The 19,709-nt window shown below is 41.7% G+C and overlaps 2 protein-coding genes across 3 annotated transcripts; both read left to right on the top strand.

Moving 5' to 3' along the window:
- Window positions 1-1,089: 1,089 nt before the first annotated feature.
- Window positions 1,090-8,807, top strand: adpgk (ADP-dependent glucokinase). Of its 2 annotated transcripts, none has more exons than XM_082542088.1 (8): window positions 1,090-1,318; window positions 2,532-2,774; window positions 3,891-4,116; window positions 4,221-4,283; window positions 4,535-4,655; window positions 4,760-4,956; window positions 5,917-6,015; window positions 6,158-8,807. In XM_082542088.1, the coding sequence occupies exons 2-8, from the start codon at window positions 2,551-2,553 to the stop codon at window positions 6,719-6,721; spliced, it is 1,494 nt and encodes a 497-aa protein (XP_082398214.1). In that variant the 5' UTR covers window positions 1,090-1,318; window positions 2,532-2,550; the 3' UTR covers window positions 6,722-8,807. The 2 variants fall into 2 exon arrangements, with proteins under 2 accessions (XP_082398214.1, XP_082398215.1); XM_082542089.1 differs by having other exon boundaries at window positions 1,091-1,318; window positions 6,161-8,807.
- Window positions 8,808-11,012: 2,205 nt separating this feature from the next.
- Window positions 11,013-15,762, top strand: ppib (peptidylprolyl isomerase B (cyclophilin B)). Its single transcript, XM_082541343.1, has 5 exons — window positions 11,013-11,254; window positions 13,045-13,158; window positions 13,327-13,420; window positions 13,872-14,056; window positions 15,351-15,762. The coding sequence occupies exons 1-5, from the start codon at window positions 11,120-11,122 to the stop codon at window positions 15,471-15,473; spliced, it is 651 nt and encodes a 216-aa protein (XP_082397469.1). The 5' UTR covers window positions 11,013-11,119; the 3' UTR covers window positions 15,474-15,762.
- Window positions 15,763-19,709: the final 3,947 nt, after the last annotated feature.

The following is a 19,709-nucleotide window of genomic DNA, read 5'->3' as shown; positions in this document are numbered from 1 at the left end:
ATTAAAAACAATATTGATATCCACAAAGGCTTTGAAATAATTTGAATACCCAATCTAATGCATTTTTTTAAAATATATAAATTAGTGATTGAGTGTGGCAAATACAGTAAAAAAAGTGCAGTCTTTATTTTTCTGCACAGCTGCCACACCCACTTTGCTTGAAGTAAGAAGTAGGAAGTAACAACAAGCAGTTCAGGCAGGACTTGTGCTTGCTTGTAAAGATGTTATATGGCTGGGGTTTTGAGTGGCTTCCTATTTTGTTTGTTTCAGAACCGTCCAAATCGGCGACAACATCTCCAGCACCATCAGGCTGAGCACAGGAGCTCCTCAGGGCTGTGTTCTCGGCCCACTGTTCATTCTCCTGACACACGACTGCACCGCCCTACACAGCTCTAACCACATCATCAAGTTCACTGACAACACAACCGTGGTTGGACTCATCAGCAGCAACGACGAGTCGGCGTACAGAGATGAGGTTCAGCAGCTGGCGTACTGGTGCAGCGAGAACAACCTGTCACTGAATGTGGACAAAACCAAGGAGGTGATTTTCGACTTCAGGAAGACTCGCTCCACCCACACACCACTCAGCATCCGAGGTTCCATTGTAGAGACTGTTAACAGCATCAAGTTCCTGGGAGTTCACATCTCAGACGACCTCACCTCACCAACACCACCTCTATCACCAAAAAGCCCCAGCAGCGCCTCCACTTCCTGAGACGCCTGAAGCGGGCCAACCTCCCTCCTCCTATCCTCACCAAAGGATTTAACAATAAATAATGCTTTCTGTCATTTGGGATTTTTAAAGCAGTCTGATAAGGAGTGTCTTTCACTAATGCTTGTGATCTTGGTTGTGTCTCAGGCCCTAGGCTATTACAGTGAAGTGACATTAGTTAAATGAGATAAAAGTAAAAACTGCAATTAAAATTTCATTATTTTTTTAACTGGTTCCAGTCACTTGGGATTATAAACTAAACCGAGTTTGACGGTTTGAGCTGGAATAACCATCTTGTATTGATGAGTAAAATTTAATCCTCCTAAGTAGAAACGTTTTTTTCCTGTTCTTCCCACTTTAACAACAGTACTTCAATGCAGCGTGGAGTAGCGCATGCGCGTTACGGTAGACGGAAGCCGCTGCTGGCGGTCTGCCGTCTTTTCCCCACTCCGTGTTCCTTGAATGACTTGTACCGACTTCTTCAGCTGCCGCTCCCTCTATACACCGGTAGTTTTCCGGTGTCTGGACCTACTTTGTGTGACTTACCAGGAAGCTGGATCTTCTTCGTGACTGACAGACTTTGAATCCCTTTAAAGCAGATTTTCGGTACGTGCCGCTGACAACTTACAGTGAAGCTTTGGCTACTTCGATTGTAACAAGAGCTGTTTGTTAAACTGATCCGACTGTACAGCAAGTGTTTGGCTGCGAGCCTCCTTTCTAAATGAGATCTCCGAATAACCCCGACTAGCTAAAGCTACTTGCTACATGCAGATTATCTTTGCTAAACTGTGAGCAAACATACAGCCTGAGGGCTGCTAGCGTGTTAGCTAACACATTCTGTGTGTCCACGTTTGCACTAAATTAACCCAGCATACTATGCATTAATGTGCACAGTATATTTGCAGCTTAGAGGGCAATGGGCTCCCTGTGCCTACCAGAGCAACTCTTGGTATTATTAGCACGAAACACGGAGATCATATTTTAAACCTGCAGTTTCATCTTGGTGTCAATCTGGATCGTATCAACTGAGACAATCTGAATCAGAAAATGTGAATTGTATTAGGTTAAAATAAATAAATAAGAGGCTGGGGGACTGAAGGGGGTCATTGTATAGTAGTATAGTATAGTTCATTATACATAAATCAATTTACGAATCATAACTGGATGAAAGAAATGTCCACAAACAAATGTGGAAATTTACAATAAACAAACTTGCAGATTTAAAAGTTAAAAAGTAGCAAATTTGTGCGAAACAGAAATGTACCTTTATCTTTGAGCCTTAGCAAAATGCAAATCGATGTTATGTTTAAAACAACAACAACATCTAATGTTGATTTAATTGAAGGACACTATCCATAGAGGTAAGGTTGTGGGTGTGTTTGTTTGTTTGTTTGTCCTGTGCCAGGCTGTAAACCTATTTATTTTGGTGTTAAACCTGATGTTTTAGTAGAGGACTGATTCCTCAAGTGGCCATTGGAGGGACTGCAGTTGTTGGAGCCCCTGTCTTAATTCCAGTGTGATACAAGACATTTAGAGGAATTTAGACTTTTACGGTGATCTGATTTCTTAATTTATTTATTTTTTACATTTTTTAAAATTAAAAATAATTAAAAAGCTGCTCTTTGTTTGTTTTTGTTTTTTTGTTTTTTTTGTCAATCCATTAATAGATAACACCAAATAGTTTTAGTTAAGAAACCTGCAAGATTAAGAAAATGTTACAGCTTGTATAAATATATGAAACATCTCCTGCATGACTGGATGAGTTTTGAATACCAATGGTTAATATTAAAGCGAGAGTGTCCGACTTCCTTTGTCTCAGGAGTGTGTGGGAGAGCATCATGTGGAGGAAGGCTTTGGTAGCGGCCCTGCTGGCACTAGCCGTTGGCTATTTCTACGGCAGTCCAGAGCTGCCAGAGCAGATCCTGCAGTACATCAGCCTGCCCAACTTCCAGACTTCATCTCAAAACCTGAACAGTCAGAACAGCTTGGAGCGGGTGATCTCCAGCGCCTGGGAGGCTCTGATAACTCTACCAACCCGGCAGTGGAGCAGAGTGGCAGTGGGGTGAGTCACAGAGTTAAACATTAACAGAGGTCTTTGTAAGAAATAGATTTGTGCATTTACTCAGGCGTGTCACCTGAAGGTGCTGTGCACATGAAGAGGCTGTAGTCTGCTCTGCCAGTGTGAAGGAATGTGTTGTCATGAGTCAGAGCTGAGGAGAAGGAGGTGTCTAAGAGAATTAAGTCATTTGCAACCTGTAGCCTGCTTTGGAATGGCCAATAAACGCAACCAGATTATCACATGGCAAAAGATGATTGGCTGAAGCTGAAGGACGGCCCACTGGGGGGATGGAACCCCCCCCCCCCCCTTTTTTTTTTTTTTTTTTTTTAAAGTGGGAGAAGTGAAACAATACACTGGAAGTCCCACTGAAGTGGTAGGATAGTTGCATCCAGGACTGCTGTGACGCCAGGAAGAGATGCTTTATTTAACATGAGTGGTAAAACCAATTCAGCTTATCTGGATGTCCACTGATGATTCTCAAATACAATTTTCTTGATTTTGCATTTTATAAGTTTTGAGCGTTCTCATTACTCTTGCAAGCCATGATTTCAATTAATTGCAGAACACTAATAGTGTTTTGTCTCCACCAATCAGGAAAAGTCAAACAAAATACCAAAAAAGATTTGTGATTGCTCTTAAATAAACAGTTGAGCTGTTTGGTATCCACTCGCATTTTATTCACCTGTGTTAGTAGATTAGAATATGCAGGTTTCAAATTCCCTTACTTTTGCTCTTAACATAAAGAATACAACATTTACTGTGACCCACAGGCTACGTGGGGTATGACAATTTTCCATAAGTGCCATTAACGTCAAACCTCTGTTTTAAAGGCTTAAAGAAATTAGTAAACATTCAAAAACATCAACACACCCATTGGTGTAATTCTGCCCCCTGTTGGTGTGTTAGTTAAATGTGATAGGGGAACTACAAAAAGTACCTTTAAAGCAAGTTTTCCTTGCATCTGTACAAAACCCTGATGTTTTTAATGAAGGAATTGTTACTTGTTTTGTGACACTGACACCACACTGGTGGATTTGCCTCCTTTTTAACATCACCAGTTTGGTCATTTTGTCGGATTTACCCGTGAAATAACCCGTAGTCTGTACTTGCCTCTCTAAGGGTAAATGCCTGCGTGGACGTGGTGGTCTCAGGAGTTTCACTCCTGCAGGCTCTGGCTGTGGATCCTGGCATCGGCCAGGATCACGAAGTGCTGCACTCCAAAGAGGACTTGAAGGAAGCTTTCATCCATTACATGGGGCGTGGAGCGGCCGCTGAGCGCTTCTTCAGTGACAGGGAGGCTTTTCAGAGGATTGCGCGTGCAGCAGCAGAGTACCCCAATGCAAAGGCAAGAGGGCTGCTTTACTCCTCAGGCAGCTGTTTCCTTTATTTCTTTTAATGTTTTTTAAAATAAATACTTCCTTCTCAAAAAATCTTTGTGTCGTCTTCCAGTTCTACGTGGGAGGAAATGCTGCCCTGATTGCTCAGAAGCTTGCAACATACCCTGATCTGATGGTAGACCAGCAGTTTGATATTTCTGTCTTAAACACGTACACAACGTTTCATTTATTTAGAAGCATTAGCTTTTTGCTTTGGTAGCCCTCCAAACACGCTATAACACTGTAATTCTGGATATTAGAGCATCTCTGTCACAGATCCAGGAATTTATTCTAAGCAAGTGGCACAAAAATAAGTAAATGGTAGCCAGGCTGGGGAAGTTTAGAGTATCTGGATGAAGAGCTTATAAATATTGTTTTATGTAACAGGTTTTGCTTTGTGGTCCAGTTGGTCCTAAACTTCACGAGATGTTGGATGAGCAGATAATTGTTCCCCCAGATTCCCTTCAGGAGACGGATGAGTTTCACCTCATCCTGGAGTATAAAGCAGGTAAAGAAGAAGACGCTGCAGCCCGGGCAAGATTTCTTCCCTCACTTCAGCCTGGATGAGTAATATCACAGCTGTGTGCATGTGCTCCTCTTCTCTGTCTCCAGGTGAGAAATGGGGTTCAACTCAGGCACCTCAAGCCAACCGCTTCATCTTTTCTCACGACATGTCCAACGGGAAGATGAGCTCACTGGAGACTTTTGTGGTGAGCCTGGAAGAGTTCCAGCCCGAGCTTGTCGTCTTGTCTGGGCTCCACATGATGGACGGTCAGGGCCGAGAGCTGTGGGAGGAGCGGCTGAAAGAGGTCAGCTGGCTTTAAGCTCATCTTCTGCTTTCATGTTTAGTTTATTAAACTTTAATCTTCATTATTATTTGTTGTTACGCAGTTCAGTTTTCTTGGTATAACACAGATTCACGGTAGTCGGTGCTTTATATTGTAAAGACCCTGCAATAATAGAGAGACAGCAGTATATCCAGCAGGCAAGAAGTGTATATGTTTTTATTTATTGATTGAGTTTATTTAATGTAAAAAGTGCCTCTCTTCGTACGTGTACACACACACACACAGCCTTGCACCCACTTCTTACACAAATCTATTTCAGTTCTGTTTGAAGCACTGTTGTAACGAGGGGATAGAAGATGCTTTGTATCAATTATTCATCAGTTTATCTGTGTGTTCATGACTAAAATAATCTGAGGTCATCTGCCAAGGAGGTTATGGTTTTGGCAGCATTTGTGTGCGTGCATGTCATTCTGTCTGTAAACACAATAGCTGGAAAAGTTTTGAATGAATTCTGATCAAACTTTGTAGATGTGTGGAGCGAGGTCATGTTGATAATACATTCAAATTTGGCTGCCATCCACCGAAGTCTTCAAGGTCAACTTCATGATTGATAAATTGATAAAAAGCCTTATAACTGCCTGATAATTCTTACAAGTGTGTCGCCATATAGACAGTAAAGATTTAAAATATCATGTCATATTTGACCTCTGACCTTTCCTTTAAGATCAACAGATTGATCTGAAGTCAAATGATAATATTGCTATACAGATCTATTTAAAACTATGTTTCTCACTGCTGGTGTGTGTAGTGACACCGTAGGCATATAGGGAATGATATATGTGGATTCTAACTGTCATGTTACAGTTTGGATCCAAATAAGTGTAAGAACGTTCCCTTAGACGTAAACACCGGCCTGAGACTGAGCTGCCTTGACGAAGGTTTATGCTATATAATTCTGGGATCTTTGCTTCCTGTCTGCAGGCTGTCTCGGCCATATCTGACATCCGTAAAGACATTCCCATCCACCTGGAGTTGGCGAGCATGACCGACAAAGACTACATGAACAGCATAATGCAGGAGGTACATGTGGAGCGCAGCTGTGGCTCTGAGTTTTAACAAAATCTCTTCCAGCAAAGATTCATGTGCTTAGTGTCTTCACATCCCCGTGGAGTTCTGTATATTTAAAGTTTGTTTGTTTGTTTGTTTTCCTGATTCCTGTTAGCAGGTTATGCCCATTGTCAGCTCCATTGGGTTGAACGAGCAGGAGCTGCTCTTCCTCTCTCAGGCCGGAGAGGGACCTCATTCAGAAATGGAGGCCTGGAAAGGCATCCCGGATGTGGGTCGGGTCAGCGACATCCTCCTGTGGATCCTGGAGCAGCACGGCCGCAGTGAGCCATCGTCAGAAGCCGATCTCACTCGGATCCACTTCCACACGCTGGCCTACCACATTCTGGTTACAGTAGACGGATACTGGGGGAACCAGGTGGCGGCGGTGATGGCCGGAGCGCGGGTGGCCTGCAATCAGGCCTGTGGCCTCCAGTCTGTCGATGTCAGCAAGGTGGAGCTCAGAGCCCCTCTGGAGTTTTATAGCTCCCACATGGAGCCCCGGGAGCAGCTGTCCCTGAACCCAGCAGAGCCTGTTACAGTGTGGCGCCGCGGAAACGTCACCTTTTACTTCACACCGGTGCTGGTTTGCAAGCGCCCGCTTCGGACAGTTGGGCTCGGGGATGCCATCTCAGCAGAGGGACTGCTTTACTCAGAGTTACTTCCCCAGCAGCCTTTCTGAGGTTTGCTTCCAGCGGACTGTCAGCATGGCAGACGGTGAGAGGAGCTTAAAAGAACCGGAGAGGTCTCAACTCCTACCGTGGTCGACGGGATGGAGTTGCCAGATCTCCAGTTTTAAATCCAGCCCTTGGACTCATCCAGCCTGCCCTGATCCCCTCTGTTGTCCCTCCTTCATTTTGTTCGGGCTGACACAGAAACTAAGGTCGAACTTTGCCGCGAGGTGGCCTGAGGCTTGAGGCTATGCACTGGATGCAGTTCGAAAGCCATCTTCGCAAACTCCAAAGAGTTTTGTCGGCTCAGCAAAATTTCCTTCTGACCTGCATATCTTCAGTATGCTGTGCCTTGAGAAAATACACGAGAAGTTATTGTTAAATATTTTATCCATATTATAGAGCTGAACAAACAAAAATGACCTTGAAGCTGTGACACGAACAGCTGAAACTGGAAACGGATGCACATGTGACCATGTGGTAGAGTTAAGCGATAGATTTGCTTCTTCAACTTTGGGTGCATAGAGCTTAGTCAATAGAACAGCTTTAAAGGGTTATTCTGTCATGTTTATCAAGCATTACTCAGTGTCTGACTTATTTATACGTAAGAACTGTTATCTATGTTATCTAAGCATACTTGACTTTGACTTTATATTATTTCTTAGCACAGAGAAAACACTAGACTGTGACAACTTGTGTTTTGTTTGTTTGTTTGTTTTTCTAGTGTTTGACCAAAACACTCTGGCATACAATGACATTTTAAGCTTGAAACCTCTACAGCAACATCCTTATTTTTTTAATAATGAATAAGAAAGTCTCATATGGCGACTTGAAATATGCTTCTGAAGCGGGTCCTTCTTTATGCAGTAAAGCTCTGTTTACAGTGAGATACCAGCTATTTAACTTAAAATGGACCTGTTATTGCTTATCTTTCATCTGTCCCGTGTATACTGTTAATAAGGGTTGATGCTCATATTAAACCGGGCCGAAATTGCAAAAATTATGACGTCCTACGTTCAGGTAATCCCCGTAAGATAAAAGCTGAACTTGGGCTGCATTAAACACCTGGTTTCGGATGTTTGTTTGTTTGTTTTTCTCTTTTCTTTCTTGGCTCTATCTGATGTCACTGAGGGCTTAGACCTGTAGTTTAATTCTTCTATTTTCGAGGGGCAGTCAATCCAAAAGGCGCTTGTTTCAGACTGTAATTGCCACAGTAGCTCCTCATTAGAGATAAAACAAGTAAAAGACGTTGTCAGAGTTACTGCAGTTTTTTTCCTGTTTCAGTCATACAACCTCTAATCATGTCACACGATCGGCTTGAATCAGTGAAAGCTGGCCAGTATGACTCCTCTGCTTACAGCCCTAGCATATAAGGAGATTCTTCTTCATGGGTTCTTGTTACTGGTTTCTGTATCACTTACAGTATGTAAAATAATGTTTTGTATACCTCAGACGGCCACTAAAGGCACGCAATAATAATAATGGAGTCTTAATGCAACCCTATGACACAGACGAGAGTGACATTTTCGTTTAGCAGGACCGTTTCTTTGCACTAGCGGAGGCGGCAGGTTTGCCGAGAAGGTGAATGTAAGCTGAATTCTCAAAACTCCTGCTTTTTTCTTTCTTTCTTTCTTTCTTTCTTTCTTTCTTTCTGTTTTTGAGCAAGTACAATCTGTTCAACTTCACATACTTCATATTACGTCTTGCATGTTTTTAACATTTCTGTCATTTGCATTTGTCATTAAAATGTATACAGAGAGAGAGAAGTGTGTGTCGTGCGACTGGTGATGCAGAATATTACGTGTGTGTGGGCTGTAAGAGATAATGAGTCCTGATAGACAGAATTTTAAGAAGTTTTTTCCCCCCTTTATTTCTTAATGGGTTTGTTTTATTTGTTTCTCATCATTTACCTGCTAAAATAAAATCAATTGATGAACTTACAGTGGAACATTTGTCTTAAAATGGAAATTAGATGCTGTTGTGAGGTAATTTGCATTTGTGGTTCAATAAATGTGTAAAGGGTCCAGAAACACGGTGTTGATGGATCAGTGCTGTTAGGTGGCGAATAAATAAATCTGAGTCTCCTCTGTACTTGAACTGCATGATTTGATTCCCATTCTGGTGTTATGTGACATGAAATGTTCTATAGGCTAAGGAGCTTGGAAAGAAAGGGGTTGGACTTCTTCAAGCCACACTAGTATGATTTTTTTTTTTTTTGTTAGTTTTCCAGCATTTTGCATAGCTTTCTGGTCATTTTATTCATTTATTGGTGCTTTTCCATTAGTTTGTAGATATTCTGTCTCTTGTTTTGCTTCTCACTTTAGTTGCATGTGCATGCTTTGTGTTTTTGTGGTAGTTTTTTATTTTTTTGTTGCATCTCTTCTGTATTTGTGATTGTTTTCTGTCTTGTTGATCATGTTTGTGTCTCTTTGTGGCCTTTAGGATATCATTTAGGTTGTTTTGTGTTACACTTTTGGGTGAATAGTGCTGTCCCCTCACAGTAAGAAGGTCCTGGGTTTGAATCTAGTCCAACCTTATATTTTTTTTCCTTCCTCTTCCTTAGTTACATAAATGTATTAGTGTAATAAGGCCAGACTCATTGAGACCCTGGTTGGCTGTCTCAGTAGTCTACAGTATCAGTGGTTTGTGTGCCTAAAGACCACCACATCCATCTGCAGATGGATTCTAAACTTCCTCACAAACAGGCCCCAGGTGGTGAGAGTTGGTAAGCACACCTCATCACTCATCCTAAACACAGGTACGCCACAGGGTTGTGTGCTTAGCCCCCTCCTATATTCCCTGTTCACACACGACTGTGTTGCTAAACAAGAGTCCAACATCATCATCAAGTTTGCGGATGACACAACCATCATAGGCCTCATCACAGACAATAATGAGACGGCCTATAGAGAGGAGGTGATGGCACTGTACGAGTGGTGCCTGGAAAATAACCCGACTCTCAACATCAGCAAAACTAGAGAGATGATAGTGGACTACCGGAAACGACCAGTCAGAGAACACCAGCCCATCCACATCAACGGTGTCAAGGTCGAAAGGGTCAGCAGCTTCAAGTTCCTTGGAGTCAACATCGCTGAGGACTTCTCCTGGACCCTTCACACAGACACTGCTATCAGGAAAGCTCGCCAGCGGCTTTACTTCCTGAGGAGGCTGAGGAAGTTTAGCATGAATGCCAACATCACCTCAAATTTTTACAGGTGTGCAATTGAGAGCTTGCTGACGAGCTGCATCACAGTTTGGTACGGAAGCTGCTCTGCCAGCAGCCGTAAATCACTACAGAGGGTGGTGAAGGCAGCAGAGCACATCACTGGCACAAGGCTTCCTGCCATTCAGGACATTTATCTCCAGCGATGCCTCTGTAAAGCACACAGCATCATCAAGGACCACAGCCACCCAGCACATCAGCTGTTCTCCTTGTTACCATCTGGCAGACGTTACAGGAGCCTGTCTGCTCGGACTACAAGACTCAAAAACAGTTTTTACCACAAGCCATATGACACCTCAACCACAACACTTAAACACACACAACACAGCACTCAGAAGCTACCCTACAGCTTCACAAGTACTCTGTTTAATCTGCACTGGTCACTTCACTTTATTGTTATTGATATTTATATTTAAAAGTGCAATACTGTAATTTTCTGCTGCTCATTCCTGTGCAACATCCCATCTGCCCTCCCGTCATATTTCTTTTCAAGATTTTCTTATTTAATCACTAGTGTACATATATTTATATTTATAGATACATATATATTTAGTCATCTTTTCTCTTTTACAATGTCTCTCTAACATTTTGCTCCTTACTATTTTTCTATTTTTTATTATTTTATTTTATTATATTTTCTCCTACTGTATCATGCTGCTGAGTGACTGCTGACTCAAACACATTTCATTGCAATGTTGACCCTGTGCTAACTTGCATATGACAAAACTTAAAACTGAAAAACACAAAGCAAAACACATTTTTAAGGCAACTTGTATTTTTATCTGCAGGTATAAAACCTTGTTTATGATGAATGATATCGGTAACAAAGTGAGCCTGGCAGAAACTGGTCTGTGTAAGGACAAGAAAACCCATCGTCCATACGTTTCTTACGGAAACATTTCTTTTCCATTGTTAGGAATACTTGAACACTCAAAAAAGAAAAAAAAAGAATGTTACGCGTCTACATTTGATTGGCTTATCCGGTACGTGATCCAATCAAAGCTCCGTGCGTCTCTGCGCAGGGTTGAAACTCCGCCCCTGTGTGGTCGAGCCGGCCTGTAGCCTTTGGAGAGGGCGCCTCCACAGTCTCCACCCCCGGATACCCGCTCACTCCTTCCCCCCGGCCCTTTATAAACGTAGCATCGCTAACAGGCCGTTCCCGGGCTGTTAATTTTTTTTCTCGTTGATGGTTAGACTCTGTGAGAGAAAGATGAAGTTCCTCATAGCTGTTACAGTTATTGTGGGATCCCTGATTTTTCTCGCTTTCCCGAATGGCTCGGCTGCTGACGAGAAGAAGAAAGGCCCCAAAGTAACAGCGAAGGTGGGTGTTAGCCTTAGCAGAAATCTTTGCTCTTATTTCTCGCTGTGCACTGATGCTAACGGGAAGCTGCAGCTTATAAAGCCACGTCACAACCAAGCTGGCCTGCAGGACGCCGTCTGCTTGGCTAAGCTAGCAGACGTTTAAGCTTTTCCGATATCAGCTGTGATTGCATTTATAGAGCACTCCGTGAGGTCAGGACTAAACTGACGCTGATGGACTAATATCCCAGAGCTAGCTGTCCATGGAGATCATGGAGCTAGCTCGCCAAGAATGTTAGGCCTTTATCTTAACTATCTCAAACACATTGTTCATAAATGGCCCCACCTTTCTTTGGCTTTTCCTTATCTGTTCATTTATTTATCTAATATAAAGAGATAAAACTGCAGCTGTGTGGGGTTCGGGTGTTTTTGTCTGGCATATTGTGTCTGGTTTGTCCACGTCTACAGATTGAAGAAGGCTCTAAACTGGCCGTTAACTGAGCCATCGTGTTGGAACAGACTCACTATAAAACCCGATAAGTAACATCAAGTAGTTGCTTTCATTATTAGATAAATGTATAATATGTGGTGTCATAGGTCAGAGTTGAATTTAAGCAAGATTTTTCCTCCCGTGGTTTTATCATGCAATCAAAGGATGTCGTAGGTGAATAAACTGCTGAACATGTTAGTTAGACTTCTCGCAATAATGAAGCCAGCTGAAACGATATTTCGGTGTTATATTTTATACTATAATACAAAAAAGAGGGGGGAAACCCTTTTAGTCTTTATACGACTTCACACATTAACCATCGGGACTTTTATGTTGCAGGTCTTATAAGATTGATATTCAACCAAAAAAACAACAACAACAAAAAAAAAAACACCAGGGATATTTTGAAAATTAAAATTGTCCTTCAGTAGCGAGATTTCCCCAGACTCAAAATCTGCATTTTGCTGTTTTTGGTCATTAGATGAAGAAAAATGTACTAAATGTGTTCTTCAGACCTACCACCAAATAACTGCAAGTGCCTTGACAACCTCAAAGGGAAGAAAGGCACAAAAAACTTCAGTCTAATGATTCCTCTTGCTTTGCTTACATGAGCAGTCTTTAAAAGTCTTATAATTTCACATGGAAGTGTCTGCAGGAAAACTACTCGGGGAGGTTAGGTTGCAGCTGTCAGTTCATTAAATTACATGGAGTTTAATCTTCTCAGTGTTGTGGAGAACATAAACTACCTATTTAAGTATTCTGACCCACCAGTTTTTACTTTTTGTTAAATATCAGTGACTTGGCTCAAGCTGTGGAGGGGGGGAGGGGGCTTTGAGCACTGATCCTGGGTTGGTAACCTGGTTCTTGGGTCACGAATCAGGACATCACCTCTCCCAGGAAGGAGGCAGAGCTAGTTCAAGAGATTGAGAACTAAAATTAGATGTAGCTGGGCTCACCTCCACACACAGCTTGAGTTCTGGATCCAGTCTTCTGGTGAATAGTGGAACTGGGGGGCAGGGAACGTAAGGTTCAGAGTTGAGCCGCTGCATTTGCCTAAAATGATGCAAATGTTAAAGCATTTGGACGCCTCCTTCTCTGGCCGGACGGAGGACATGCTGTCTGTCTGTGTCCTGCTGAAGATCATGGCAGTGGTAGCTTGGGACAGTGAGCGCTGGGTTACTCTGCTTGGAGTACTACCGTCATGCCTGCAGAAGAATGTGGATGGATGGAAATCCATTAAAAAAATCATTTTTTTGAAAAAACAAACAAAAACATGTGTAAAATGATTTTATTAACTGCCTTTTTAAATGTATTTTTAATAGGTTTTCTTCGACATTAGAATTGGTGATGAAGACGTTGGAAGGGTTGTCATCGGACTGTTTGGGAAAACCGTTCCCAAAACAGTTGACAACTTTGCTGCCCTGGCAACAGGAGAGGTGAGAAGCCATTTCTTTTGTCACCATTGACCATTTTATTTGTGAATAAACTGAAGGAGGTGATTTGGTCAAAATGGGCAGAAACTAAAATCAGTATTTCTCTGTTCATTCATTTCAGATGTTTCAAGTGGTGCTCATGATAATTTTTTGTAATTTGCAATTGAACAGAAAGGATTTGGATATAAGGGCAGCAAATTCCACAGAGTCATCAAGCAGTTCATGATCCAGGGTGGAGATTTCACCAGAGGAGACGGCACTGGAGGTGAGACGTCAGGACTTGACAGATTTTTTTTTTTTTCCTTCTAGCAGGAATGAATTTGCATTTTCACTGTCCTGGGCTTACAATGTACCAGGGCTGGGGTTAGGCACGTAATCACAATCTGCCGACATAGTTAAGTCTCTCTGTCCATAGTGTGGTTAGCACATTGGTTTGGCAAGTAAAAGGTTACTCATTCAATTCTAGCCAAATCCAAAGACAGTCAGCATCAACATATCTATTGTGTGCTAAGAGCCTGTTCAGCTCACAAACACTCCTTTACCATTTTTGTGGCTTTACTGGTCGAGTTCATTCCGAGAGCGACTGCTTTCAGCGTTCCTGAATAATTAAAGTGAAGATAAGCGTTTGCAGCAATCAGGCCATTCAAATGAGTTGCAAAGGTCAGTGCAGGGAGGGAGTGGAAATGGCTAATATATAAACCTTTTTCTCTTTGAAGGCAAGAGCATCTATGGAGACCGTTTCCCTGACGAGAACTTCAAGCTGAAGCACTACGGGCCCGGCTGGCTCAGCATGGCCAACGCTGGCAAGGACACCAATGGCTCCCAGTTCTTTATCACCACAGTTCAGACTCCATGGCTGGATGGGAAGCACGTGGTGTTCGGAAAAGTCCTGGAGGGCATGGTGAGTGTGACACTGAGTCATGTAAATGGCTGAAGGGGTTCAGGGGAAATTATCACCTGAAATATGAATTCTAGGAGCTGATCTGAGCTACTAAAACAGACAGTTGATCAGTTTATTGTTCAATTTCTTACTCAGGTTTAGCAATTGGGGAAAATAAAATAATTGCAATAAAATTATTTCCCTTCTTATAAATCAGGCACACATATGTGCTGTTAAGTTTAAGCCGAGACAACTAAAACAGCCCCAGTCAGTAAAATCTGCCTAAACTGTATAGTTTTTGTAGGTGAGCCCGTGCAAACATAAATAACAGTTGCATGCTGCTGCTGCTGCCGCCTTTGTTCCCAGATCTTTGACCCAGTTTAGGCATGTGTGACGCCAAGGAGTCACTGCGGATGTACGCAAGTCCAGACATGCCTGGAATTCTCGGCAGGCTGGCGCGAGCTTGTCTGTGTCCTTTTGAGTCGATGCTTTCATACGAAGTCGGTTTGAGTTTCTAAACTTGTTGCTTTTCCCGTAGTTTGGTTTCTTTTCACAAACTTTAAGAAAACCAGAATGGGGCGCTACAGACTACATGAGATCATTGAGCCAGCTTACTGACCCGATGGGGGAACTGTAGCTCAGGAGATTGTGGGTTGTATACTAATCAGGAGGTTGGCGGTTTGATCCCTCATTGGCTTCTCTAGTCTGCATGTCAGAGTATCCTTGGGCAAGATATCTAAACTCTGAGTTTCTTCTGAGGCATCATCAGTGTGTGTGTGAGTGGCTTTTAAAACAAACAAAAAAAGCACTAAATGTTTGTGTGAATGAGGCTTGCAGTAAGAAAGTGCTTTGAGTGCTCAAAGAGTAGAAAACTGCTAGTAGCTTTCCACGTGTCTGGGTGTGAGATCAAAAGTAAATGCAAGGTAGAAAGTGGTACCACTGTGTGCTCTGCACATCAAAGCAGCACAACATAATTTATAATTTATCATACAGTGTGTTTTTTTTTTTCTAAACTTCTAGATATGGACAATTAAGGACATTACTCCAGTACTGTACTTTGTTCTTTAAACTGTAAATAAAGTGCACTATGCATTGTAGGCCATAAATTGCATGTAGCAATATATAAAGTTATGCAAATGTTTTTATTAAGCTTTCAAAAAATTGTATTTTGTAGTTCAGGGTTAAACTGTACATTGCTCAACTTTGACCAAAAGAAGAGTACATTTCTTTCAAATTAACCCTGTATTGATTTTATGTACTTATTGTCTTGTTGAGGGGGAAAATGTAACTGTACGTTCATCGTTTTATCTTCTAGGACGTGGTGAAGAAGATCGAGGAAACAAAGACCGACGGGCGTGACAAACCTCTGAAAGATGTCATCATTCACGACTGTGGAAAAATTGAAGTGGAGAAGCCATTCGCAGTCGCCAAGGAGTAGAGCGCTGCTGTAAGGTTAACTAAGAGAGCCGGACTGGGGAAGGAGGGGCAAGTGGGTGGGTTTAAGGAGAAATCGTGCAGGCAACCTCGTTTTAACACTCGGCTCTGTGGTCCAGGGGGAGGGGTTTGGGGTAATTCAGTGGCTGCTGTCTTAATGCACCAGAAAAGGATCAACTTCAAGCAACCGTGACAACATACTGGGTCCATTTAACAACGAGCATTCCAAGGTGCACTTTTTTTATAAGAAAAAGGAAATGAAATCTGAAATAAAGGTTTCAGTTTTTGTTAAACTGATGTGTACATTTCATTGCGGTCTCCTTGAAGCTCATGTATTTAATGCATTTACATAAAAGATCGGTTTGGTTTTAACACAAGGTTTTTATGAAGTCACGCAGTTCTTCTTGTGAGCACTAGGTAGAGCGACTTGCCTGCTGTTATCGCAGGGAACTGAAACCAGAGTGTGAAGCTCAGTGCGGCACCACAGAGAGCAGAATAAAGTACAATTTTCAACAATTTCTCAAAGTATGGGTTTTTACAGAAATAAGTTTAGCTGATAACCAGGAAGCCGCACTGAGGTCAATTCTTCACAAAGGCGGCTCCATCACCATAGCAATCCACGTTGTGAAATCCTGACATGTCAAGGCTGCTGGTGGCGTAAAATGAAGAGCATATTACAATATACAGTCAAAATGGTACAAGGAGGTGTTCAAAGAAAAACTTTGAAAGATCTCTAGAAAACCTGGAGGACTGTTGGTCAAGAGAACCTTTAAAAAGTTAGAGAATCTGGTCCATTGGATGCAAAATAAAGTAATGAGGGGTGGCTCAAGACTTTTGCACAACTGTTTTTACGTCAGAATATTTCTCTGCTTATGCAGTCAGTGCAAGCAGTTGTCAGACAAACTGCCACAGAGCAGTGACTACGGAGCCTAAAAAGGGAAAAAATAGAGAATTAAGTAACACACATTCATTGTCATGTGTCAGACATACAAAGATGTGATTGTGCTCCTGCTCCTCACCTCTAAACACAATTAAAGGACACTTCTAGTTAAAGGAATTTAAAGTTGTCAGCAGCTGGTGGCATTTGTGCCACACTTGGCTTTAATCAAAATTGTAATTGTAGTTAATTATTGAGACATTCAATTAATAATTTAATATATTTAATTAGTTGGTTTTGGCTCCTCATCCTCTAGTCAAAAACAGGAATGAGCATAAGAAATCCACCAGCGAGGTTTTAAAAATGTAAGACGGCTAAATTTTGCCTAAATAAGTTTTATGACTAATAAATGTTTGATTAGCTGTGTTGAAACATCGTTTGCACGAAGATTTTGCATCATGGGATAGTTTCCAAAAAATAAAATGAAGTACCTCTCACTACCTTCATGGGGTATCATCATCTACCTGAGTTCTGGATTCCAGTGACACTGGCTACTCATAGATCTGGAGTTATATCCAGTAACCACTGTTTTTCTTTTAGAGAAGCAGAGTAATAAAGAGCAGCTGCACTCTGTAGACAGAGTAGGGATGTGTTTTAATATCACGCTGCTCCTGTGGCAAAGCCAACGCTCTAAACACGTTTGTAGACAGGTGCGGTCTGTTGAGTTAAAATTAACAGGAACTGTTCACCTTTTTTGCATTTAGATTAAAGATTTGCTTTGAATCATAAATGTACCCCGAATACGAAGCACATAAATAGCTCATTAATATACACGAGCAGTATATGAAATGTCCTTGAACGATGCAACACTGTGTTGCTTTAGGTTGCAATTGTGAGTAGAAAGGAAACATGGGAAGTAATATTAGGCTTCACAGCTTTCCTGTTGATAACAGGAGAGGAAAGGAGTGGGAAAATGCTTGTGAACCAAAAACAGCTTCTGTTCCAAGAGCCATGCCCAGCACATCTTTCTTTCGATGTATAGTATTTGATGGTGTGCTTACAGTTTTCTTCCACAAGGAGTGTAAACACCCTGAAACATAGAGTAAAAATCTCTTTATGAAAAAGGGAAAGAAAGAAAGGAGAGGATCCTAGAAACAATGTGTCTAACCAAATACTTGCTCTGAATCTCATTACTTTGGCTTCCTGTGAGGAATCTTGGAGTCAATTTTGACCTTCAATGCACATGTTAAACAAATATGCAGGATATCTTTCTTGCTTTCTTGTGTTGCACAATATGTCTAAAATGAGAAAAATCCTGTCAAGTGTGTGAAACTCACTCACTCATGTTATTATAGGTTGTCCTAAAAACTCTGAAAAGCCTTCAGTTGATCTAAAATGCTGCAGCAAGAATAGTGACTAGGCTACAAAGAGAGAGCATATTTCTCCCATACTGCTTCTCTTCATTTGCTCCTTGTTAAACCCGGAAATTTAAAATCCTTCTCCTCACAAACAAGGTTTGAATAATCAGGCCCTATTTTATTTTAAGGACATCATAATACCGTATCACCCAAAAACAGCTCTTTGTTCTCAGCCTGTGGGCTTACTTGTGGGTCCTAGAGTCGCGGATAAATACAACAAAATAAAACTAGTACCGGTACTGAAAAAAGAAGATTTATTCATAACACACATGAAAACACCCAGGAAAACCAAGTTAACGACAAAAACAATAACAAAATAACGCTGAAAACCGATAAAAACCCTGAAAACCATAAATTTCACACCTGAGCCTCAACTCTCACGGCCCGGCACCAAACGGTACCGGTCCGAGGCCCGGGGGCTGGGGACCGCTGTCCTAGAGTATGTGAAAGTAAATTGGAGCTCGAGCCTTCAGCTTCCGGGCGTCTCTTCTGTGGAACCAGCTCCCAGTTTAGTGTAAACTTTGATCATTTCAGCTTCAGCCATCTGAACAAAAACAAACTACAGGTGCACACCCCGTACCTGCATACTGGAAAGACTAGGAAAGCAAAGCTGATTTTCAGATGTTGTTGATTGTGAAGTTGCATAATTACAGAGTGAGGAAAAGCTTTGATTGGAGTGTAATTAAGATTAAATCACTGTAATGTGAAGCTATAGTCCTCCAACTTCAGACTCCAAACAGCTTTCAGTGCTAAAATCTAGGCCTCCCTTAAGGGAAATGATTTTTAAATGGTTGTCAACAATCAGGCCAAAAGAAAATATTTTAGGAGACCAAAATAGCAGATCTGGGCCCTGAAGTCCTTGTTTTGCTCAAATTCACTCAGGCATTGTATGACTCATTAGAATCAAAATATGGAAAGAATGCCCCAGAGTTGGCACAACCGTGGTCTTGGTTAAACCCTCTGTTGTTCAGTTTGGCCTTGTTTGTGACGATTGGGATTTGTTCAGTGAAACTGTGTTATTCTTCACTTACTGGCGTTGCTGGAAAAGCCATGACGGGCCGGACATATCTGGCATAGCTTCCTGCAAGAGGCTTTGTCAAAGAGATTAAACGAACACTGGAGAGAATCACAACAAGAAGCATGGAAGCTTTTGGTCACACAGGAGCGCCAAACGTCCTCCTCCTGCCCTTTTGCCATCGTGTTTATCTATTCTCTGCCACAGTTTAACAGCAGGAAATACACAACAGGTCTACATGGGGTCATTTTATTTAAAGATGAACCAGATCTGAAAAGAAAGATCCTCTGTGCTTCTGAGTGCTGATGTAGGATATAATGTTGTTCTAACTTTAACCAGTCCATTTATGAAAGAAACCGATAAAACACTGAGGTTACCCGTGCTTATTTATAGGGAGAGAATTGATAAGAATTTAATATTTACACTTCCATTATCTATATCACATATCAATGAAATTCCTTATTGATATCTTATTGATTCTCATTGGGCTCTCACTGACTCCACTTTGAGTGTCACCACCATTGCTAAGTAGCATATCAAAAACATTACATTCTTGCAAAATAATTGCCTGCATTGTGGTCAAATGTTCAGTTTTGTGATCAGGATCATACAGTAAATCATAAAGTAATTATTACATATAATCACACGTTTCTTAAATGTAATGCAGGGAAAAAATGATTCATTACACAACTTGACTTTCACGTTTCTCTGTAAAGTAACCTGAAGCACACTGTCTTATAATTACCATTTAACAGTATAATCCTGAGGCTACAGGGCTGGGCTCGGCACTCACTCGGCTTCAATGTCACTCTGGGTTCTTGGCTAGCTTAGCCTTAGCATGCTAGCTAAGTTGTGTTAGTAATGCAGTTGGTTCTCTTACATTCGAGCTCTCATCTGTTTGTGACTAAAAGTAAAAGTAATGTCCTTATT

Source organism: Aulonocara stuartgranti (genome assembly GCF_965226115.1).
Source record: "Aulonocara stuartgranti genome assembly, chromosome: 7".
Classification (NCBI taxonomy): Eukaryota; Metazoa; Chordata; class Actinopteri; order Cichliformes; family Cichlidae; genus Aulonocara; species Aulonocara stuartgranti.
The sequence above is the reverse complement of the archived record's forward strand: the minus strand, read 5'-3'. Positions and strand labels throughout refer to the sequence as shown.